At 36.1% G+C, this 26,060-nt stretch overlaps 2 protein-coding genes across 2 annotated transcripts; both read left to right on the top strand.

Moving 5' to 3' along the window:
• Positions 1 to 589: 589 nt before the first annotated feature.
• On the top strand, positions 590 to 17,317 carry LOC132114619 (sodium-coupled neutral amino acid transporter 3-like). The gene is made up of 16 exons (XM_059522835.1): positions 590 to 755; positions 8,595 to 8,734; positions 9,216 to 9,285; positions 9,423 to 9,538; positions 9,759 to 9,832; positions 10,141 to 10,233; positions 10,568 to 10,649; positions 10,842 to 10,924; positions 11,430 to 11,488; positions 12,039 to 12,155; positions 12,402 to 12,481; positions 13,065 to 13,165; positions 13,409 to 13,533; positions 14,292 to 14,436; positions 15,511 to 15,608; positions 15,691 to 17,317. The coding sequence occupies exons 2-16, from the start codon at positions 8,676 to 8,678 to the stop codon at positions 15,793 to 15,795; spliced, it is 1,407 nt and encodes a 468-aa protein (XP_059378818.1). The 5' UTR covers positions 590 to 755; positions 8,595 to 8,675; the 3' UTR covers positions 15,796 to 17,317.
• A 449-nt stretch (positions 17,318 to 17,766) lies between these two features.
• LOC132114620 (actin nucleation-promoting factor WAS-like) lies at positions 17,767 to 25,245 on the top strand. The gene is made up of 12 exons (XM_059522836.1): positions 17,767 to 18,047; positions 18,620 to 18,760; positions 19,104 to 19,190; positions 19,372 to 19,468; positions 19,578 to 19,604; positions 19,689 to 19,724; positions 20,040 to 20,232; positions 20,325 to 20,367; positions 20,491 to 20,644; positions 21,078 to 21,481; positions 21,806 to 21,917; positions 24,995 to 25,245. The coding sequence occupies exons 1-12, from the start codon at positions 17,946 to 17,948 to the stop codon at positions 25,048 to 25,050; spliced, it is 1,452 nt and encodes a 483-aa protein (XP_059378819.1). The 5' UTR covers positions 17,767 to 17,945; the 3' UTR covers positions 25,051 to 25,245.
• The last annotated feature ends 815 nt before the right edge of the window (positions 25,246 to 26,060 follow it).

Raw genomic sequence — 26,060 nt, forward strand, 5'->3', positions numbered from 1 at the left:
TACACTTAAAAAAAAATATATATATATATATATTTTTTATACATATTACCTAAATTTAAACTTGTCTATCAAACATTTTAAAAAGTAAGTCAAATTCCACTAACTGGTCTCTGCTATTCCATTTCTACTGTAACAGTATTGGATCTCTTGCCGGAGCTGTGTTTGTATTTGGCGGGGGTATCACAAACCTCAGTCCGCTGCTCTTTGTTTCATGGAAGCCAAAATATGCTGTGACTGACTTATAACCTGAATTTGACCCAGCCAAAGGGTTCCAGAAAACTACCCAACACTGAAAAAATAGCACAAAAAATTACTAAACAGTAACTTTTCACTAACATAAATTTATTTACATGTCTTGTTCTGAGTTTTGTATTTTCCAGCTCAAAATATGGAGCTTCTTGTGGATTGCATTACATTCTATCAATATGATGAATGAGAGAAAAGCAGAGGTGAAAGAGTGAAAGAGCCATTGAATGGAACGCTGTTGTCTGCATTAGTGGCTTCAGTTGTATATGACATCACAAGTAATTTGAGACTGCATTGAGAAGCTCCCTCCCTTTCAGGGTTTTTTTCCTCCATGTGTTTCCCACCATTTCCTTACACCCTTCTCTAGAACCACACTGTCCTTTCTCTCTTGAGCTCTACTTAAATCTTTTAACAACTGGGATAAAAAGCACCACCTCTACTAAGAAAAGCTCCCAGAGAATGCTTAACAAGCACTGTCTTTGAGAAAACATCAACAGCCATTTAAAAGGGTGAGAGAATCTGAGTTTTCTGAGTATCTGTTGTATTGCTAGAGCACATGGTCTATAAAAATCAAACTGCTGTTGACAGGAAAGGCTTAATGGCTTAGTAGAGTTTTCAAAGCATTATTACAGCTTTCATTATGTTCTGTAATTTTTTTTTATATACATTTTGTTCTTTGATTGCAATTAATTGCACTTTGTGGTGGCTTTTTATAACAATTTGGGTTAGTGAGATTTAAATTTTGTTATTCCCCTCAATGACTTTACATTAATTGTTCTGAAGAATATGTCTAAATATGACTAGTTAATAGCGTGTGTGAGCTGCAAAGGAAAATCTTTCAATGCACACTGTTCATGACCTTATGCGGGTGTCATATGTCCGATCACGGGAGTAGAATTAACTCAAGCCAGATATAAAAGACCAATAGCTGATCTTGATTTAGACAGAAAAATTATTGGAAATAGAGAGCAGTATGTATGTTCTTATGTCTTTTATTATGTCTTGAGATGGTTTCTGTTGAGTGAGAGCAGTGTGCACCCACCCCAAATATCTTCAAAAAAAAGTCACTCTTTCTTTGTGAGGTTGCTTAGAATATATTTTACACTTGGAAAGTTTCTATTAAGTTAAACTACCATGTCAGTGTAAGAAAATCAACTTGATAGACATGTAGGTTATATGTAAACTTTCAGCATATATCAGTCAATATGTATACATATATATGCATATATATCTGAACCATTCAAAAAATGTGTTGCGCAACATTTAAGAGTACACCCAATGCATTGTGAGAAGTAGGCCAGAATATAAAATTTATTCAGTAGAAGCATTTAAAGAGCAACGAGGTCATGTATTTGGGAATAGAGACATCAAATATCAATGAACTTGGTAACTTCAGTTTGGTAATTCACTATGATATTAGAAATCTGTTCAAAAACTGTTATGAAGTTAAATGGGAGAGCAGAAGTATGTCATTTAATACACTTCACTTGCCTACTGTAGTGGTAATTAAAATGTATATTTCTTATGTTGTTCATAAAATGTAATCTGATTTTGATCAAAGTCACAAGTATAGACAAAAGCTTATGTAACATGTAAACTGTTATAATCTTTCATGTATTTATTGAACACACTCCATTTAACATTCTCAGTGCTGTGGAAAAAGTAAATGTTGTTGTGGTTACCTGGATGACCTACAACTGTTTTTCATGTTTTGGACAGTTGTTCATGAATCCCTTGTTTGTCCTCAGTGATTTTCTAAAGAACTTCCTAAGGTTCTTTAGAAAAAATCCTCCAGGTTCTGCATAATCTTTGGTTTTTCAACATCTTCTGCAAATCTGACACCTTTACAACTTTAACTATGATTTTGAGATCTAACTATTCAAACTAGGGACCAGTGATGGACTCGACTCAACTACACAACTATAACAAAAGGTAGAAACATTTACTGATGCTCAAAAAGGAAATGTGCTTTAAATGCGGGGCGGTGTCAAGTTTTTGAAAATGATGATCAGGGCAAATTGTACTTACTGTACTATGAAACATAAGTATCTTACATAGCTACTGAATTGCAGTACTGAATGAAAAAATAAGACATTTATTTTATAGGTTTATAGGTTGTCCGAATACAAAGTATTCATTCACCTGCTGGGACTTTGAATTTCACAGCAAGTGGACACTTTGTTATCTCAATGAGGCCATGAGAAACAGTAACTTTAAGTCGCTCTTTTCAAATGCAATTCAAGTGAAACTGCAACTTATACCAATAATGTTGTCCATCATAGCATAGTTAATACTTGTTAACTCCTGAGTGCATTATTTATTAGTAGTATGTAGCACACAAAGGACAATGTCATTTTTTATAATACGCAACTGCAACATACTTTATCAATCATTAAGAAATATATTTCTTGCCATATTCAGCACGTACTTTGAAACTATGTGATTTTGAACACAGCAGATTTCACTGTGCACTTTCCTTATCTGTCACTGACTGGCCGAACACTTAGTCCCACCTCATGCCTTTGGTTGTGCTATTATGGCTATTTTGGGTTGGTCAGAATGCTCAACCAGAGTAATGTTTTGATAGCACGTCAGTAGTAAAACTTTTCGGTCTTCAAATGGCTTATTTATAGTCTCTGCATATAAGAAAGTATTTTAACATGTTTACTTTAACTTAGATGTTGCGTAATGTTAAACTGGATGGCCAGTATTTCTTCTGCTATTTGCTTGGAAAGTAAATTTAACCACAAAGAACAACAGTCCCTCAACCCAGTGTGTTTAATTTTGTGCATCTGAGAGCGTGATTTCATACAATATCATATTGCTTACCAATTTTAGCTGTTGGATTCGGGTGAAGCACTTCCTGTTGTGTTGTAATCTTTGAAGCACATACAGTTCTATGGCTAGTGTGTTGAAAACAACACATCACTTTCATATTTTTTGGTAACATACCAATGTTATCTGAAAGGAAATGTAGAGGAAATCATTATCAGGTGGAGAATGAAAAGGAATGTGTTCAGTTTTTTTGAAGGGGTGTTCAAGGCCCAGTGTACACACTGAAGTTGTGACCCACACAATTGATAAACCTCAAGAGGTTTCCGTAGCTTTTTGAAACGGTTGTCCTGGACATATTGAATATATATGGCGAGTGCATTGTGTGGTCTACAACAATGACCAGACCTGGTCTTCTACTTTGGCTTCCACTCTTTGAGGCTTTTGGGTTTAAAAATAATTCTGATGTGGAAAATGCATTCTGTTAGTGCTATTATATTAGTAAAAATGACTACGAGTTTATTCAATCCTGCGTTTTGGCATACAGATGTATGCAGACTTTGAGACGAGGGGATCATATTATCTCCGGGGAAATGCTCTGGAAATTCAAGTATGGGCAAGTGCACTACCCTCTATTTGTCATAAAAAGAGCATTTGAGCACTGTAATACACCATAAAATGGATAGCAATAGTGTGAATTGTTGACATATAGGGAGAGAGTCTATAAAGAATGAGAGTTGAATGACAAGAAATGGATGAAGGCACAGAGAGGAATGCCAGTGTAATGGGTGGAGAGATGATTGCTCAGCTCTGATGGGTGAAGATAGTATAGAGGGTGGGATCTGCTAACCTGCCAAATCTTGTCCACAAATCTTGTTGCAATTCAGGTTTAAGTGTTACAAATGTGATTCAAAGGTACTTTTGATCACTGTTTTAGTTCAGTGCGTTCAGTAGGTTTTGTTTCAGATCCAGATTAGAGAGCTTATAGTACTACATTGTTTGTTACACTAAAGTTAATAAAATTGTTGAAAATATTTAAATAATGCAAATGTATATAAAATATGATATTGACCATAATAACATTACAAAATCTAATATTTACATTACTATTTACAATATAATATTTATATTTTTCAAGTAACACTGCTGTTAAACAGTTTGGGGTCACAATGAATTTGTAATGGCTTTGTAAGTCTTTTATAATCAACAAGGATGCATTTATTTGATCAGAAATACAGTAAAAACAATAATATTGTGAAATATTATTACAGTTTCAACTAGCTGTTTTCTATTTGAATCTATTTGAATTGATTTCTGTGATGATAAAGCTATTTTCAGCAGCATTCTTCCAGTCTTTAGTGTCACATGCTCCCTCTGGAATCAGTCAGGCTGATTTGGTGCTCAAGGAACATTTATTATTATTATCAATGTTGAAACCATTTTCTTTGAAAAGAAAAGAACTATTCATCAAAGAACAGCATTCATTTTAAATAGATTTTTTAATTAAATTTTATTCTGAACCACATTTGCTAAATAAAGTCCAAAACTCTTACTATTTTTTGTTAAATGTGAATAACCAGCAATTCACTGCACAAAGCAATTTTATTTTTATTGCAACTGAAGCTATATTTTCTTTCATCTCACATAGTTCTTTTACCATGGTTTCCGTAGATGATGGCATGTCACAAAAACTGTCTACCTGTCATGTGCCTAATTTGTTTATTTTTGTAAGTGACAGATGAATTTGCACTGAACAATACTGCTGATCGGATGAGTCAGGTTCAAGTTGACAAGCTTATGTGTGTGTTATTATATTTTCAAATGCATTTCGCATTGTTTTTCCTGCAGTCAGAAAGTTGAGTTTTACTACATGAATGTTCTCTATCTTGAGAATCTCTTAAATTTAATTCAGCAACAGCGAGTAAAGGGTTAAAAGTTATTCAGTTATTCAGTGTCCCAGCACCTCCCCCTCCCCTACCTCTTTCTCTGTCTTTTTTTTTTCAGCCCCTCAATAATGTCTCCCCACCCTGCATGTTTTAACTGAGTGCTAAGAAGTTTAAACAAACAAGTCAATGATTCCTTGAGAGTGAAGCGGAAAAGCTGCCTGGGCCAAGTAACATTTAGCATCTAAAAATGAGATCCAGAGAACGTGGCTTTACAATCAAGTCATCTAGTGCTGCATGGAGAAAAGCTGCTCCAGGTAACAGCCAGTCTGCTCACACTAGTATTTCACACTTGAACAGGAAGTTATTGGGAGTGGTTGGGTACTAAGTGGTCTTGTCACAGAGACTTTAAAACCTCTTTCTCCTTTTGCATATAGGCAAGCTGCCTTCAGGGTGAAATTCTTGGCATAAACACGAGTGTGACATTTTGCAGCTGACAAATGTAATTTATAGGGGATTTTTCCATGAAAAGGTTTTTAGTGCTCGTTTAGTAAGAATTTGCTCTGTAGAAATATGTTATAGTTGGCATCAGTTCCATGACTTTCAAGTCATTGATATTTGAGAAATGATCACTTGTCTGTTGTTTTAAAAGTAAACTTAATAAGTTAACAAAAGCTTCCCTTCAGGAATGTTGTCCAGTTGGTTTCGACCGTAGTTTCCACGTGACTCTATATGTCTCATGCCTTTAAAGCTCACATAATCGTCTTTGGTTAAACCTGTGGTTTGTGCTATTGGCAACACTCTACAACAAGATTCTATATGTTAACAGTAGTTAAAGAAATAGCTTACATGAAATAACACTTTTAAACCATTTATTAATCTTCTAATGTTAATTTCTACATAGGCGTTGCTAATATATAACATTGCCACAATATATGTTTTAAGAAGTGTTGTTTTTATTATTAGTTTCTAATGCATTAACTAATGTCAACTAATTGAACCTTAAAATGTTGTTTTATAGCTATATAAATTCTCAGCAGGCCATCAATACTGCAATTGAATACTTCATATAAACAAAAATATTTTAGTGCTATTTATGTACTATTATAGTATTCAGTAAAAGCAATTGAATACTTCATATAAACAAAAATATTTTAGTGCTATTTATGTACTATTATAGAATTCAGTAAAAACTTTTATATTTACAGTTTCATTTAAATTTTAGTTTGCGTAATTATTTTTCGCTTTGTACAGTTAATTCGTTTTTTTTATACTTCTCTTTAGCTATGATTTTCATTCATGTTTTTATTTTATTTTAAGATTTTCATCTAGTTATATTTTATTTCATTTCAGGTTTTTTTTTCATTTGATAGTTTTATTTTTGTAATAATAAAAACTGATATAACGTACTAAAATTAGGCAGGAAACAATGATTATGAGCTTATGAGAAGGTGCAACAACTTTCCAAAACATGTTTCCACAATGCTTCATTATTGTTTAATCGTGCTCGTGCACAATTACATATAGCATAAACATAACAGATTGCACAATTCTGCATTCCAGTCTGCAGTTGGTACAGAATTACCATTCAGCCTGATGTGTCAGACACTTTAATGACTTTTACCATACAGTGTGAAATTTTGCCAGTCCACAGTGCAAAAGGTCATAATTTCGGGATGGCAGCTGAATGCTAAATTTTGGAAACTATATAGTGACAAGATGAGGCTAACAAGAGTCACAAACTTTTGGAAGATTTGTTTTGCTTTTATATCCTCCAGATGTGTTTGTTAATTGTGTTGGCAAAATTATAATTTATTAGTATTTAATTTAATTAGCACTGGATTTTAAGGCACACTTATAATATTCCCTTTAAAGTCTCATTCAGTTTCATATAGCTTATTATATTTTCAAAACTTCAGCACTTTTCATTTCATTAACTTACTTCTAATTTTATGTGTTTGGGGAAAGATCAAAGTGTGAATCGCCATATGCTGGCGGTATGTTATTATTACAATAAATCTAATCAAGTTTTTGGGTGTACAAGGTTGCGCTCAGAAAGCAGTTTGAGAACTAGAGCTGGCAGGAGCTGCTGGAAAATTTCCTAACCTCCGAATACTGAGCCACGTATTCAGACTTTTGGCTGAAAGTGACTGTGGATTTCATATCCCACAGTAATTTACCTTGTTGCTTCTTCCCACAGCATTTCACAGGGTCTTACAAACACGCTGATCTCATATTTGTTTACATTTTTCTGATAGATCTGGGCATTGGAGAGGGATTTGTTTCCATTTACACTTTCTTATGTGTTTGAGACATTGTGAGATAATTCACATAAATGTGGCAAGAGACATTCTCAATAGAACTGAGTCTGTTAGCATGTGACCATTATTCCCGCCAGATGGAATAGATCCCACTGATTTCAGCATTTGAACCATCAGTAGTCTGCAAACCATGCACTACTGAGTTAATATATAACATACCAATGTTGGTCTGACTGATATCAGTCATAATGATGGAGTGCAGATGTACTTTTCATTCAACACTGTGCACACTACAACCACTACACCCCCCATATCTCCACCCAGGGTTCTTAAACTAAAACCACAAAAAGCAACATTTTTCATTTTGATTTAGTTTAACTTGATGAAATCTTGACTAACTAAACTTAATAAAACAACAACACTATAATAGCTATAAATAACACTGACCCCCACTCTTTGCAAAAGCTAAAACACAGAATGTCAAAGGTAGCGTCTTTCCAGAAGCAGTTTCGGCCACGCTTGTCTGTCAGTTAAGATTAGATGTGTGTCCCCTTTGGGGATGAGTGTTTTAGCAACACAAAAACAACAAGTGTACTACTAAATCTTCCAGAGTTTCGGTCAATATTATGGTGTACACAATGGTTTTAGAGTTATGTAATGACTAAATGGAGCACAGAAGGTTTTTAAGTCAAACATTAGGTTACAGTTCCAAGCTCATCATTCAACAACAAATTCACACAAATAGAGAATGGAATGCAGCACCAGACTTCTAATTTGTCTAGAAGCATGTGGTGTTTGACATGTCTGTCAAATCAGTACTTTAAAAAATGTGCTTTCTCAGAAGCTGTTTCTTTATAAACGCTCATTTACACAGTTGAAGGCAAGAATCCAAAATAAACCCAGAATTACAGATTTCTTGTGTATTTTTAAGCTCTTTCCCCACTTGAAACATGGCCTTTAGAGCTAATCAGAATAGAGGTGGTGGGAAACAGACACATGGACCTCATGTTTCCTGGACATTCAGCTACATCTTGACAGCTCTCACGGTTTTCTCATCGGATAACTTTAAGGAGAATTATGAAAATAGGCTAAATAAAAAGTTGTATGAAGACAGGGTCAAAGAGTGCATTTAACAGTCTTCAGGTTCTTTGCAAAGATTGAAAGGTAGTGTATTTTAAAACGTGGAATTTATCATTTTTATATTTATTTGATATTTAATTTATAATTCATAGTTAGAATTTCTTGCTTCCATATTGATGATTTCATATTTAAAATATAAATGTCATAACATTATTTCTGCAATTGTATTTCCTATGTAAACCCACTTATGCTGCCTCTGTCTAAATAGTGTACTGTATGATACATAACTAAATGACATTCTTTTTGAAGGATTTTAGTTAAACTGCTTTCACTGTGTCATTATTTTCTGCAGATCTGCTTTAAGGAAAACCCTTCACTCCACACCTCACAACTTTCACTGCTCAAAAGAGGAAAAGAAATAAAAATATACATCATGGAACTTCATAAACTAACAAACGGTCACCACCAAGACTTTCAACATCTTGAAGAAGGGTATGTGTCATTCTTTGTTAGGGATTTTGCATTAAAAACAGAACTGCGAACGCGCTTTCTATCACTCACTAAATCTGTCACTACATATCTATTTTCTATTGCCCTGCAGATTCATGTTAAAAGTGAAGCAAACACACAAGTCAGTTGCTTAACTGTCTGATTCTCTAGAACAAAACCACAGTCATAAGCAGAGTTACATTTATTTAAAGTGAATATTTGGGTAAACTTAAACTGAACCCAAAAGGAAAATGTGAGCATTGCACATCAACATATTTTTTTTTCAGGGAGTGAGAAATTTAGCAGCATACCACAAGCATAGCCTTATTAGTACACAGAAATAACATTGGATTTATGGTCACATTAATGCATTCTATACAGGTTGAACAAATCAGTGTTAACTGTTCAACAACAATTCATTAAGTGATATCATCCTTGACACATTTTATTACATGTAAACACCATTATATTGTCTATTTTTTAGAGAATCACCTGAACGAGAGGAGTTTTTACCACACAAGACTGATGGAGGAAAACCCCCTCAGTTTACAGATGTGAGAGCAAAAATATCAAGCTCATATTAATTAAGCATCCAATTTTCAAAGTTTCAAAGTTCCAGTGACACCCCCCCCCCCACCCCACCCCTACTTCCTTTCTCTCTTATTGTTTCTGTGTCTGTTGTTTCTTCTAGTTTGAAGGAAAGACGTCATTTGGAATGTCTGTCTTCAACCTCAGCAATGCCATCATGGGCAGTGGGATTTTGGGACTGTCTTACGCCATGGCCAACACTGGTATCATCCTCTTTCTGTGAGTATCCCAGAATGCACCTCAACTCCCTTACCCCAAATCCCACAACTATAGGCACAATGTAAGTGCCCTTTCATGGCATTTCTAACCATCTGAATGATCTATCTTTTGAAAAATGAAGACAGCTTAGCATCTAGTGCATCTATTTTTAACAGTGTACAATGTTCTTGCCTCATGTGTTCTTCTGTTTTGTTTTGTTTTTTTTGCTGGCTTTTAACAGGGTCTTACTGACCTCCATTGCTGTCTTGTCATCATACTCTGTCCATCTTCTGCTGAGGAGTGCAGGGGTTGTTGGTATGGTGATTCAAGAGATTTGGGTTTCTTTTCAGCATTATTTAAAATGTTTGTGTTATAAAAATAAAAGAGGCTTGCTGGTTTTTGTACAGTGAGTTAAATGCTTATATATAGTTATATTCTTCTATTTTACATTATTTTTCAATTAAATACACTAAATATAAACTTTTAACTAAACTTTTAAACTTTACTCTAAAGCTTTTTGATTGTTTCCAGGTGTAGTTAGATTTTGTGGTATCAGACTTTTGGGCCACACTCTTAAGATTAGAGTTAGTTCAGTAGACTAACCTGTAATATTGTCTGCACAGGTATTCGCGCTTATGAACAACTGGGTAAAAGAGCATTTGGACACCCGGGGAAAATACTGGCAGCTGTTGTCATTACAATGCACAACATTGGTGGTAAGTTTTGGTTCAGTTTCTAATCTTATTTCCAAACTACCTTTGTTCTGTATTTTTTAGCTGACTCTTTCGGTGAACACTGTAACACTGATTATTATTCTCCATTAGACTGAAATAATATCTCTATAATTTGGTCTGTTAGTAGGACATGAAAATGTATATTTATAAAGGCTTTTACATGAATATAAAAGCTTAAAAAATACAGTGGTTTAGTAGCAGGTCCTGAGTTTCATGTGGAAGGATGTACATGCATATGTTAGCAGCATATATGCCATTTAGAAGCTGGGCGGTGCAACCAAACTGTGTCTGATGTATCCGTCTCTCTTTCTTTCAGCTATGTCCAGCTACCTCTTCATTGTGAAGTATGAATTACCTCTGGTTATTCAGGCATTCCTTGGTCTTCAGCACAGCAGTGGGTGAGAAAACAATTATCTGTTTTTCCCCGTGTTCTCCTAATGAGTTTAATTTAATCTAGCCAAGAATTAGATAACATTTTTGGGGTTATCCAAGGCAAATGTATGTATGAAATACATAAACATTCACTACATTCCTTGCACAATGTGAGTTGGCTGATTTTTTTATATTGACTTATTCTCTCTTTTATGAAGTGACTGGTTCCTGAATGGCAACTATCTGATCATCATTGTGTCCATTTTTATCATCTTCCCCCTTGCCCTGATGAGACAACTTGGTAAGCCATTCTGCTCTGTGTTTGTTGTGATTGAATCCATCCTTTTCCACATCTTTTCCATTTGTCACATTGCCAGTGTTCACAATATACTTTGCTAAATACACATTTAAAAGGATTCATTGCTTTTTCTGTAGAATCCTGAAGTAGAATCCAGACTGATTTTATGATGTTTTAAAGATCATTTTTATGGCAGGTTTTGGAGTAATTGGAACTTTTTCTGATTTTTAAATCTACTGATCTGTTGTAGATTTCTGATTTCTGATTTCTGTTGAAAGAACTGATTTATAACCCTAAACAAATTGAATAAACTACAGTGAACTTGTGATTAAAACTGATTTGTATAGCGCTGTTTTTTTGTACAGCAGCCTCACAGAAATATCTGATCTTAATGCGTATATCTTATTGTATCTTCATGTCTTATAGTCCTATATTAGAAGAACAGATCTGGGTGATAATATAGCATAATATATACATTTTGTGGAATATTGTCTGTTTTTTGTTTCAGGATACCTGGGTTATACCAGTGGCTTCTCTCTGACATGTATGGTTTTCTTCCTGATCTCAGTAAGTTCACTTAAAAGGATAGTTCGTTCACCCAAAAATGAAAATTTGATGTTTATCTACTTACCCCCAGGGCATCCAAGATGTAGGTGACTTTGTTTCTTCAGTAGAACACAAATTATGATTTTTAGCTTCAGTCGTTGCAATCTCTCAGTCTGACAATGCATGGCAAATGGTAAAAGAATTTATGAGTAAAAAAAAACATGCACAGACAAATCCAAATTAAACCCTGCGGCTCGTGACGATACATTTATGTGTAAAGACACAAAACGATCGGTCTGTGCATGAAACTAAACAGTATTTATATAGTCTTGGATGGCCTGTTGGTAAGCAGGTAAACATCTAATTTCCATTTTTGGGTGAAGTTTCCCTTTAACGCTGTTGTTTATGTGTGAGCTTTTTGTGAAAAGATCCAAAGATCACTCAAAACATTGCTACTTCTCTTAAAAACTCTTTGATACTCTCCAATATTTCTGGCTCTCTTTCTCATGGTCTTGTTTTTAGCTTTTATGCACTCTTGTTTGTCTTTCTAACTCCATGTTTGTGTTCCCAGGTCATCTATAAGAAGTTCAATATCCCCTGTCCTTTTGATGGTTTCACCAACCACACTGCTGAAAACATTTCTACTGATGGTCAATGTGAAGCCGAATACTTCACTATCAACCAGCAGGTACGGAACTGTCTTTTTTATTCCAAGAATCTATTTAAGAAGTTCATTTCTAAATATTGTTTAACTTTTTATGACGTCCAGCCCAGGTCAGACAAGCTATTGGTATTATAGCTCAAAACAGACAGGAAATGTTTAGTACGCAGATGGAAATAAAGTTTCCAAGCAACTACTAATTTTAGTATGATGACACAAGTGTGAGATCAGATACGGCCTTGAGTAATTTCGGTTACTCTGGTCGTTTTGCAGACAGCATACACGGTTCCCATCTTGGCCTTCGCTTTTGTATGCCACCCCGAGGTGTTGCCGATTTACACCGAGCTGCGCAAGTACGTTCAGAAAACACACGCTCTCTATGAAAATATTCATGACCACAAATAATAATGGTGGTCACTGTTTGAAAACAGTCTCTATATCAATTATACTCTACTGTTCAAAGGTTTGAGGTCTGAAAGTTTTTTTTTTCTCTCTTTTTTTTTTTAAAGAAAATAATATTTTTATTCAGGGATGCAATAAATTGATCCAAAGGGACAATAAAGAAATATTGTTATATAATGTTACAAAAGATTTATATTGCAATATAAATATAGGTTTCCACAAAACTATTAGGCAGCACAGCTGTATTTAACATTGATAATAATAAGAAATGTTTCTTGAGCACCAAATCGGCATATTATAATTAATTTAAGTTGAAATACTATTTCACAATATTTCTGTTATTTACTGTATTTTAATCAAATAAACCCAGACTTTTTAAACGTAAAATACTTCTTTTAAGAACATTTAAAAAATCTTGCTGACCCCAAACTTTGTAATGGTATAAAAACATTGGGTGTCATTTTTTTGTTGCAATAAGGGAGACATGAGTCGAAAATAAATCTCCTTTTATGATTGTTGTTTTGACACTTCTAGTCCTACAAAGAGACGCATGCAGGCCATTGCCAACGTGTCCATCCTGGGGATGTTTGTCATGTATCTGCTCACTGCCATCTTTGGCTACCTCACCTTTTATTGTAAGCACTCTGAATTTTAAATGAAAAATTATGTCTAATGCTGCAAGTGAGGAATCCCTGATGCTATCAGGTTACTTGCTAGACTCGTGTTTTTCTCTGCCACGGTTCCATAATTTCTCTGCCATAGTTGTTTCAAAATAATCAAGCTTGTACAAATAAAAGAACCTGTTGTGTACTTATGTGTGTAATTTAAGCACAGCCTGGAAATAACAGTTACTCTCAATATATATTAATCTCTCTCAGTAAACACAGAGGCAGAACTTCTACACACCTACAGCATGGTGGATCCTCTGGACACACTCATCCTGTGTGTGCGTCTGGCTGTGCTGGTGGCCGTCACTCTGACTGTTCCTGTTGTGCTCTTCCCGGTAAAGAGACTCTTCAGTGACAGAGTTATATAGTGACATCAATTTCTGAAAAGACAAAACTATGTTGTAACATACTGTCAAAATGTAAAGGGATACTCCATACAAAAATAAAAATGTTTTAGTTGCACGTATGCTGTCCCAGTTCCTTCAGATAAACACAAAGATTTTTAGAAAAAAAAAAAATCAATTGTGAAAGCATATACTACGTGTTTATGGGAAACTGTATTCTGAAGGGAAAGAAAAGGAATGTGTGAGACAAATACTAATATTTTCTACTTTTTGGACTATAATCCAGCACTTCCAGCCAAGTATCATATATTTGGTTCATGAGAGCTTGGTAAAGCGCTACATCAGCACTTTCACACAATGTGCTTCAATCACAATGTGGTCATGATTACGTCAAGCGTGAAGTCATGAACCCATGAATCATGTAAGATGATACAGCTCGCCGGAAACAATGGTTTACACTTAAAGACGTTTCAAATATTATTCAACTGGGGTGTAAAATATAGTGTCAGCTTTGGAGGTCCCATACACTTGCATTATATTGACTCACAGAGATGGCTTATTTTTTTGAAGAATCTTTGTGTTCATCTGAAGAAAGACAAAATATATAATAAAAAAAGACATGTAGATTTGGGATGGCATGAGGGTGAATAAATGATGAACGAATTGCTGATGAAAGAATTTCATTTTTAGCTTGAGTGTCTCTTTAATGTGTAAAAGATTCAGCAAACACATTTTTTATATATTTTCAGATTCGAAGAGCCCTTCTTCAGCTTCTGTTCCCTGATAAACCCTTTCACTGGTTTCGTCACATCTCTATTGCATTGTGTCTCCTTTTTGTTGTCAATCTGCTCGTCATTTTTGTGCCCAACATTCGTGACATTTTTGGCATTATTGGTGAGTAAATAAAGAAAATTGTAGACATGCATCTGAAGAAAATACAAGTGCTTGCTATGTAGCAAACGAACATTGCTGTAGTTTTGATTAGTTGCAAGATAATCTAATAAGCAAAAAAACACTTATCACACAAAAATATTGGTGTGACGAGTGGGGCGGGGCCGAGGGACATGGGAGCGAGGCCGGTGGAGTGATTGGAGATGAGCTACACCTGTTCGACCTGCCGGTCTCGAGGCCCACGGAGGAGATGGAAGGATATAAAACTGGAGCGACGACAGTGAAGGACGAGAGAGGACCAGGCCTGGGCTTTTAGTTGTGTTTTGGTTTTTATTTGCGCGCACCAGTCGTCCGTGAGGGGCTGGTGCGCTGTTTTGTGTTTATTTTGCTTTATTAAAATGTTGTTTTGATTGTCCGCCGGTTCCCGCCTCCTTCTTCCGGATGAATATGAAAGGTTTTATCATTACAATTGGGTAAAACGATACATTTGTAATTCTGATAAACAGTTTTTATTGATACCTTACATTATCTAAAGAAATGTATGTTAATTTCAAATATTTCTCCCTTCGCTTATTTGCATAAAGTTAAGATCTGTTCATTGGCATTTATAAATGGTTTGATGTAATGTTTGCTAGGAAAACAAGGCCAATAACAAATCAGCATATAGATATTACAATGATGTAATCACTGGTGCACTCTGAATGCTGGGGAGTCTATCAATAAATATAAAAATGTGCGGTCACATTTACAGTTTACTGTACATTTTCATGGTCAAAATCCAGTCATTTTAATAGGAATCTTCACAATTTGGAATTTTGTGTAAGGATAGGTTTTCTACACAAATTTCACAACAGGTTTAGGGCAGTCACACAAATTTGCTGCATTGACCAAAAGTTGCTTGATTTGAAAGTGAGTTGTGTGGAAGCTGTATGCATACATCTCTTTGACTACTGACACTATTGGCAGTTAGCGAATGGACCTTTATTTAGCCAAAATTTGACTATAATGTGACCACAACTTCAGCTTAAATTGTAAAAGTCTGGTAGAAGTGTCATTTATTTTTTGTTTATTTCATAGGTGCAACCTCTGCTCCGAGCTTGATCTTCATTCTTCCAGGTCTCTTTTACATCCGTATCGTTTCTACTGAACCAATGAACTCGAGACCAAAAATTCAGGCATGTCTCACACTTTCTCTAAACTTAACCTGAGTTAAGGTTATACTCGTAGTCACCAAAAGCTTCTGCACTTGTGTTTCAGGCTGCCTGCTTCACTGCTCTAGGCTTCATCTTTATGAGCATGAGCTTGACGTTCATCACACTGGATTGGGTCTACGGAGAGAATCGAAGTGGAGGAGGTCACTGATCTTCAACCAAAATACCGTAAGGGTCCAAAAAGCCTTCTAGAGGAACATCACCACCCTTCTCCTGAATTTGAGAGAAACCAAACATCACTTAGGCTGGACCCAACTCACGTCAGATCTGTTTTCCCACTGAGAAAGGAAAGGACTGATGTTCTGCCATCTGTAAAATTAAAATGGATAAAAATCCTATGTTTCATGGTGGAAGATTTCTGGGGGACACAGAAATGTCATGCCATTTTGAGGCCTTTTCTACAAACAGGTTTCACAATGATAATTGATGCTTGTGTTGGAGATGTAAGACCGCTAAATAGATTTAAAATAATGCTAAATAATCCAAAATAAATAACTGGAGAGGTTTGTTTTGTCTGATGGAGACCAGTAAACAATCAAGTTCGTCATATTTCTTTTCTGTTGTCCCCATCAAATGAAAGCCACATTCCCAGAGTGCAATACTAGGGAAATTGAAACATATTTACCTGCTTCAATTTGTTTGTTAAAAAAAGTTGCTCATGATAAAACAATTCAACATCCTCTTAGAACGGCTACAGACCTGAACTGAATCGGTCAGCGTCTGTTATATCTGAGAATGAAATAGCTGAATTTGAGAAATTTACCGGAAGAAAATGTATTTCAGTTGAGATGAAAATGGGTCCTGAAATATTTTGTGACATAAGATGCACTACAACTTAAAACAGACAATCAGATTTAAACTGTTTCAGGTTTTTTTTTTCTTTTCAGCTGGATATCATATATTATGTCAAACATATGTGAGGTACGTACAGTTCCAGTATTTTGTGGTGCAGTGGGGTAGAATGCCATCTATTGTGAGGAACAGGTGAAAAACGATGGTTAAGGTGCTTAATTACATTGCTGTGATGCATCTCATAATGCAAACAAGGCCTAACATGTGAATTCAGTTATTCATAACATATTCCCATTGATCTGTCACAATCTAATAACAGGATAATGTGTCATAAATTGTCCAACCCATTTTTCCAAGGAATTTATAAAAACGTAATTGTATAGGGCTGACGAATTTGTAAGAAACCAAGACTCTCAGAATTTGTACTCATGCAAAAGTGCCAACACATGGCCAAAACCTTTAAACAACAAAAGGAACAATGTCCCCTGTAGACTGTGAGACAATGCTTGGAAGTGAAAGATGAGCACACCTACTCACAGGATCAGAATATTATTGCTAATACCATAAAAGGATGGCATGCCCCATCCTCTTCAAGTTCCTATGTCCTGCAATGACTATTTATTGTTTTAAGGGAAATAAATGCATTGTTTCAATGACTCTGTGTTTGTTAGTTAATTAGAAAATTAGTTGCCAAAAGTATATGAGGTTAAAGACTGACAGATCCCATGTGAAACACAAACACACCAAAGAGAGTTGGCAGATGAAGAAGTGCCTTTTTCTACTGCTTTTACATTTGTATGTTGATTTACTGAACTGGCCTTTGATTTTGTAATACTTGCCATTTTCAATAAAGATTGTGTGGTCAGTATTAAAAAGTGCAATATGTATGCATTTATTTTTTGTGTACCCGAGAAGGCCAACTGCATGCATAATGTCTGTACTTATTGAATCTCTTATGACATATGAAAGCACTCATTTATTATTGACTTCTTATTGTTTAATCCTTTACTTCCCTATTATGTCATTATCTTTAACATGTAAAAAATGGTTTAAAGAACTTTTAAATAATAAGGCAAATATAAAGTAATATAATAATAAAAATATAACGTTAATTACAATTTATGCATTGTTAAATTACTACTTGGTTATATATTTATAAGTATACACACACATATATCATATACATATATATATATATATATATATATATATATATATACATCCTCCTTATATAAATGAAGGAGGATGTACAAGGCGTTCCTCCTTTCTTTATGTGAGTGAAGGAACACGTGCCTGTCCATGACATTCTGAGAGCAGATCTGCGCAGTGGTTTAGTTCTTCCTGTTCTCTTTTGCTGTGCTGTATTTACCTCAGATTACAGAACACGGAAGCAACAGTTCCTTCAAACCATTTGCCTGTACTAAAAAGACTTCTGGCAGGTACCGTGGGCCAAGCAGGGGCCCCAGGCGTGGAGTCCCAGGATCTAAGTGTCCATTTCATCGAGGAGAGATGAGCAAAGGAAAAGCCAAGGGGCAGGAGAACATGCACAGTTCTCTTCTCAGCAGCCAGGAGAATGAACGCCTGGTAGAGCTGCTGGGAAGGAGATGCATGGTGAGTGAAGTCACTTTGATTAGAAGGCCAATCATAGATGGGGCATTCTGTCCCAGAGAGGATGTTTTGTGGATATACAGTAAATCAAGCTGGTATAAAAGAGAAACTCCTGAAAGGAGAGACATGGTGCAGAGGTCACAGATGAGATTGGAGCTATTATTGTTGATGTCGGTTAAAGCCAAGCTCAAAATAAGACTCAGCTTTTCAAGTCTGTGTGCAAAATAAGAGTTGATGAGACTGTATACACAACACTGAAATCTGTGACAGTATATTCTATACAAGCAAAAGTATTTAAAAGAATGTTCCACCTAGGAAAATGTACATTATAAAAAATAATATTTTTTTTCAGAATATACATTTTACAACATTGTCAGCATTGTCAACTGTCAGCAGTGACAGATGTATGTAACGACAAAGTTTTACAGGAGAGCAAAAGGAAATGCTGTTTTGAGGCCACTTCCTGTTGTTGTAGAGGATGCTGATGTCTTTGCTTTAGCTTTCATTGTAATACCTCACTGATTATTCTTTTCTAAATGGACTTTCATATCAGTTTATTGTGTTTGTGTGTGCAGACCATGGCCACGACAGTTGTTCAGTTGTACATGGCTCTTCCTCACAGTCCGACCCAATGGAGTCTCCAACATACAGGAGTTGTGTGTTTCATTAAGGACAATCCTAAACGTTCATATTACATCCGACTCTATGACATAAAGGTCAGAGCTTCAGATTCTAATCTGCAGTGTAAAAAATCTTTAACAAACCTGCTGTTAACTTCATCAGAATTGTTATGCAGAATGTTTATGCTTCTAGCATCTTTGCAGCTAAGGATGTTCTCTGAGATTATATAAAAGCCCAGGATGATAAATTGCTATATACTGACTCTTGTTAGCATGACCAAACTTGACCTGTGGCAAAGCTGAAATTAAATAAAGATACACTTCTGCTTTGAGTTCTGAGTCACAGCAGCTCAACTCAACTTAGTTCATTAAGTCCCACTCTGGTAGCACCATTTAGACTTTGATAACATTTGTGCGTTTTTATTTGATTTATTTTCAGGAAGGGAAAATGGTTTGGGAGCAGGAGCTGTATAATCAGATGACATATTCCTGTCCAATGAGGTTCTTCCACAGTTTTGCAGCTGATGTGGGTACAGGCCCTTTAGAAATCTCAATTCAAGCCAAAACTCAACGCTGTCTGACACGTCTAAATATCTGCTTGAATTAAGCTACAATGTCTACTTTAAGTTTTTACTTTACATTAAAATTTGTCAGATTGTGTCAAGTTTTCACTGTATAATCTATATTTGAATGCACTTGTGTCTCAGGACTGTCAAGTAGGTTTGAACTTTGCCAGTGAGACAGAAGCTGATTTTTTCAGAAACATCATTGTGGAGAAGATTAATCAGAGATCCAACCGCCAGGGTCAGTTACTGTCATTCTTATTTCATATGACTTTTGCTAGAATCATTAACCATAAATACTCATATTTCATTAGTATCTTTTTGTGCCTTTTTTATATATGCATATTTAGAAAAAAAACAGCATGCACCGTCTCAAGGTATGTGTCCACAAGTTTAAACATACACTTAGTCCTAATTGTTAAATTATCATTTTAAAGCTGTTTTTTTATTTTGATTAATAGAAAACCTGCCACTACAACAAACCTCTCCAACAAATGGTGAGTCACTTTAAAAACACTTCATGCTGAAATATAAATGCTGCCATCATTTGCTTACCTGCATGTTGTTCCAAACCTGTATGACTTTCTTTCTTCTGTGGAAATCAAAAGATCTTTTGAAAAATGTCCCATTGTTTTTTTTCTTCATGTTATGAAATTAATTTGTGTTCAATGTTGCTTAGACATTATTTGTTCTTAAAAATAATTTTTTTGTGTGTGTTCAACAGAAAAAAAAGTTTACTTATCCTGCTGTGATCACATGTTCTAATGCATTGATAAATGCAATTGTTTAACCTATATATGTCCAATAACCAGGTCCAGTTTCACAGCCAAGTGTAATGCCCACAGTGGATATCCAGAACCCTGATATTGTGGCATCAAGGTACCGCTCCACCCCAGTGCCAGTCCCCGCACCAGCCTCACTTTGCATTAGCAAAAAGGACAAAAAGGGAAAGAAGAAAGGCCCTAAACTCACTAAGGCAGATATCGGAGCACCTAGTGGATTTAAGTAAGAGTATTTCACCTTAAGTTGGACACTCACCTTGTGTTTTGTTGCATTTGTTTAATTTGACGCTGACTGTGCCTCTCATTCCTTTTCAGACATATCACTCATGTTGGGTGGGATCCAAACTCTGGTTTTGATGTAAGAAATGTCCTTTACAATTAAAAATGCATAAAGCAAATTTAGTCACATAAACTGATACTCAATGCTTATTCTAATTGTAAGTTAAAAAGTATATATGAACACTGACTTTGGCCCCTCTAGACCAACAATCTTGACCCTGACCTGAAGAAACTGTTCAACAGTGCTGGTATCAGTGATGCCCAGCTGGCAGACAAAGAAACATCTAAGATCATCTATGACTTCATCGAGCAATCTGGAGGCCTGGACGCAGTAAAAGAGGAAATGAGGAAACAGGGTGAGCTCATAAAAAAAATTGAAATCTAATAAATTCTGTGTGGAATATTTGAATGTTTGATTTGGATAATTTCTCCTTGCTAAGATCTTTAATGTCAGCATGATAGTGAATTCAGATCTATTTTCTAAACACCTCTTATTGATCTTATTGTAAACTATTAATCCAAGCATGTTTTATTTTTTTTTTTTTTTAATTTTAATCTAATTTTTTTTTATCAAAATCTCATAATGACCTTTCTAATGAAAAGGACAGACTTCTCTGCTGACGTATCCAGGACTTCTCCAATCATTTAGTTTGCATAAACCCCGCCCATTTCTCATAATCAACTGGAAATTCACATTCAGATCCATTAAATCAACAATCAAGTAATAGAACCAAATCCCAGTAGTGTTTTTTTTTCAGTTGACTTTAATGTTGTTTGTTGCCCTCACAGATCCTCGTTCTGCTCCTGCACCTCCTCCACCTCGTGGCGGGCTTCCCCCAGTCCCAGGTCCACCTGGACGTCCTGCACCACCTGCACGCAGCCCTGGACCCCCACATCGTGGACCACCACCACCTGCACCACCTGGAAGTCGTCCTGGGCCTCCACCCCCTATGCCTTCTACACTTCCGCCACCACCACCCCCCAGCCAAGGTCACAGGCCACTTCCTCCACCTATGGGTGGAGGTGCACCGCCTCCACCTCCGCCCCCACCTCCTCCTCCACCACCACCTTCTTCAGCAGGCAACTTCCCTAGTAGCCCGGCCAGCTCAGCACCACCTCCTCCACCTTCCTCTGGTGGTGGAGGACGAGGAACCTTACTGGAGGAAATTCGGCGTGGACGTGTGCTAAAGAATGTATGTGAGACACAATCGCAACGCATTTCAACGCAACGCAATGCAATTGTTTCTATAAGGACCATGCACACTAACGATAATGTTATAATAATTATTCTAATTCTATGAATAGGGAAGTCCACATCACAGCTATATGATAGCAATACAGAGAAACAATACCATTGGAATCACTTTCATAACTATTTTTTGAATTACCATGCAAAGACCTAGTTATCATTTTATTTATCATTCTATACAGTATATCTCTATATCATTATTGGTGTGAATGGGCTTTTTACTGTGCTTTGATGGGTATAACCATTTATGATGTGCTGTTTATGTCAGGTGTCTGACTCCCCGGACCCAAATCCTCCAGGTCAAGATGAATCCTCAGGGGGAATTGTGGGAGCTCTGATGATGGTGATGCAGAAAAGGAGTAAAGTTATCCATTCCTCAGGTAACCCATTTAATAAATCTATTATTTTCAAAACCATGGGTCACTCAAAACATGGCTTAACTTGATCTTTCCTAGGTTATCGTTTACCATATTTCACATTCGTAAATTGCGTAAATTTTTTCTGTGTATACCAGTTTGTCCTGGACCCTCCATGTAAGAATAAAACGTTCTCGTCTTCATTTAAATTGACGAGTTTTCTGTCACTTTTTGACGTTATTTTCTCTAATGGCGCGCGTGCGGCTCGTCAACGTTTCTGCGTCTGCTCAAAGCTAATGAATACTTAATGAAGCAAGCGCTGTTTAGTTCTATGATTGGTTGTTTATGGAATGATATTGCGGACTTTATTCAAAAGGAATTGCAAATTGTATTTGCAATTGCGTTTTCAATTTGTGGACGCATAAAATGTGACAATCCAAACGCAAATGCAAATCGCGCATTACCGTGTTCATTTTCGATTAAGTGAACGCACAGTGTCTGCCAAATTTAAAATGGAAATGCAAAGTCCGTTTGCAATTGTGTTTCCCATATCTTACGAGCTATGAGCCTGTCATATTTAAATAGCAATATTAATTACTACATTTGCCTTTTCACTCTCTCTGCACTGTGCATGTAAACTGCCAAAACTCAAATGGAATCGCAATACCTTTTGCATTTGAATTTCCAACGTCTACACGGAAACCTGTCAATCAAGTGACAGGGGTGGGGCCATTTTATTGGGCGTGTTTGCATTGGGAAGTGACGCCACTCACAGTCGACGGTAATAAATAATTATTAATTCATTTGTGTGGACTTTGTCATCTAAATACTTAATAACCAATAAGATTAAGGATGTGTCTTACAAATTACTTCATCTTTTCTATCCTGTGAAGCTTTAAAAAAGATGTTTCCTGCTATTGACACCTTATGCTCTATTTGTCGTGCTGAACACGAATCCATTTCTCATCTCTTCTGGGAATGCACATATACAAGTCTGTTCTAGTAGAATTTTTGTATCTTCGATCGTACTAAAATGTACCATGTTTTTACTAGGGTAAATATGAGTTAACGATAGTGTTTATAATTAAGCCACAGTAGCCACAAATGTACAGTTGTCTGAGACGTTATGAAATGTTCTTTAACATCATGAACCATAAAATGTAGTCAGTGTTCTGCTATTGTTTCTTTTCATAATAGGTAAACACAGGCCACAAGTTAACACGGTCACATTTCCTTGATTCAGCAGCTGCACGATGTAAAGCCGAGAGTCCTGTCTTGAATCTAGAGATCTGGTGCTGATTCAGTGTAGCTTGGTAGCTCAGTGGTTAGTGACTGTCATCTCTCAGGGCATTCCATCTTTTAGCGCGTGTTTCGAAACCCGGGCCAACACAGACATTCTTTATTTTTTTGTTTATCCTACTAACTTCAGCCGCCAAACGGGCGATCATACAGTGAGGAAAATTGCAGTAGTCAAGGCGAGCTGACATGTTATCAAGTACGCTGCTGTTTGCAGAATTACCGGACCTGCGTCCTCGCAGACATCACACTCCCGAGTCGAAAGCACAAAGTCTGAACTACTGAGGATGCAAGTCCGAAATCAGCGTACTTTGTATTGAGAAACGCGCGCAGACCTACGTCACCAGTTTATTTGCCTAATCTTCCCGGTGTTACGGTTTAACTGGTTACTGTGTTATCTGATGACCAACTTACTGGTTCTGGTCTCCGCTGCAGATGTGCTGGAACGACGGCAGCAGACTCTGCGATTCTGAAAGCACAAACTGACGTGATATTAAGTGTTAATAAACGCAGACTTGCTGATTGCATGATTCAGATATTCTAGTTATTGATTACAAGTTATTAGTATGATCGCCCATTTGGCGGCTGAAGTTAGTAGGATAAACAAAAAAATAAAGAACGTCTGTGTTGGCCCGGGTTTCGAACACGCGCTAAAAGACAGAATGCTATGAGAGATGACAGTCACTAACCACTGAGCTACCAAGCAAGGAAATATAACTGTGTTAACATGTGGCGTGTGTTTACCTATTATGAAAATAAACAATAGCAGAACACTGACTACGTTTTATGGTTCATGATGTTAAAGAACATTTCATAACGTCTCAGACAACTGTACATTTGTGGCTACTGTGGCTAAATTATAAACACTATCGTTAACACATATTTACCCTAGTAAAAACATGGTACATTTTAGTACGATCGAAGATACAAAAATTCTACTAGAACAGACTTGTATATGTGCACTCCCAGAAGAGATGAGAAATGGATTCGTGTTCAGCACCACAAAAAGAGCATAAGGTGTCAATAGCAGGAAACATCTTTTTTAAAGCTTCACAGGATAGAAAAGATGAAGTAATTTGTAAGACACATCCTTAATCTTATTGGTTATTAAGTATTTAGATGACAAAGTCCACACAAATGAATTAATAATTATTTATTACCATCGACTGTGAGTGGCGTCACTTCCCAATGCAAACACGCCCAATAAAATGGCCCCACCCCTGTCACTTGATTGACAGGTTTCCGTGTAGACGTTGGAAATTCAAATGCAAAAGGTATTGCGATTCCATTTGAGTTTTGGCAGTTTACATGCACAGTGCAGAGAGAGTGAAATGGCAAATGTGGTAATTAATATTGCTATTTAAATATGACAGGCTCATAGCTCGTAAGATATGGGAAACACAATTGCAAACGGACTTTGCATTTCCATTTTAAATTTGGCAGACACTGTGCGTTCACTTAATCGAAAATGAAAACGGTAATGCGCGATTTGCATTTGCGTTTGGATTATGTCACATTTTATGCATCCACAAATTGAAAACGCAATTGCAAATACAATTTGCAATTCCTTTTGAATAAAGTCCGCAATATCATTCCATAGGGTTGTTTCTACGCAAACGAAAAGAAACTCTCAAAATATGACGTGAGACAAAATATCAATACACAGAAACAAGCGCATTAAAGAGTAGGCTATTTTCAGATTGCTGCACGCATTTATGCGGGGTATCAAAAATGAATTTCAGCTGTATTAGCAGACTTTAATTTGTGTACATTTAGTATTATTTTCATTTTTTTGCTTTCTTCAGGAGATGAAGACGATGATGGGGGTGATGAAGATGAAGAAGATGAATGGGATGAGTAATGCTTCTTTCTGCTCTTGGCCCACACATTTATGCCATCCAATTCAGCAAAATGAGGTGATTAAACCAATGCTCAATGTTAATCGTTTTAGCAATAGGCATGACATTTTTAGGTTATTCTATATTAAAGTTGGACTGAATGATCTGAAATCTGCTGTAAATCCAATAAAGCAATTAAAACCCAATTTTGATAATGATTAGGTTTCAAGCCTGTTTTGCAGTGTCTCAGCCTTGTTTCAAAGACTGGTCTGTTTTCATCTCCAACTTTCACTTCACAGTAGCTCAGAGCGAGTTCATTCAGGAAGACGGAACTGTAGTTGAGCCAAACCAAACATAGGACTGCCAAGCCTAACCACAGGTTTATGTTGGATATTTCCTTCTGTGTGCACATGCTTTTGACTCATCAACGGTCTTATTCCAAATCTGCCTTCTTTACAAACCCAGTAATGTTTTTTTCTTGTCAAGTTCTATGTAGTTTTCTGAAGCCGGACAATGTTCTGTGCATCTGTTGACTGCACACAACATTCCCCTGCAGGACAAATGTGGAACTATCAAAAAGGTTTAAAAAGAGTATTAAAATAATCAATTAAAATGTACTGATGATATATCACATACACTTTTGATATAGATAGATATGTCAAGTTTTCAGATAGCTAAAACAATAAATACATAAGTAGATAAAAACAAAAACAGCAGTTTATTGTTATTGCTTAAAAAAAACACCTATTAGAACTCCCAAACCCCAGAATACCATGATAATAAAATAATATTTATCACAAACAATCACATTAACATGAACCTACACAAACATCTGTAAATACAAAGAGGAAATTTTGAAGAAGCAACCATATTTAGGAAGTTTCTGTTTAGTTCAACAACCAACACCAAAGGATAGAGACAACAGGACAAAGAAAGTCTATGTGGCATTAAAGTTCTTCAGAGAAGCTGTGTTGGATGTCATTCAGCATAATAACATCTCTGTGGAGAGGAATGAAATGTGGTTTGGACTCTA

This window comes from Carassius carassius, chromosome 34, assembly GCF_963082965.1.
Source record: "Carassius carassius chromosome 34, fCarCar2.1, whole genome shotgun sequence".
Taxonomy (NCBI): Eukaryota; Metazoa; Chordata; class Actinopteri; order Cypriniformes; family Cyprinidae; genus Carassius; species Carassius carassius.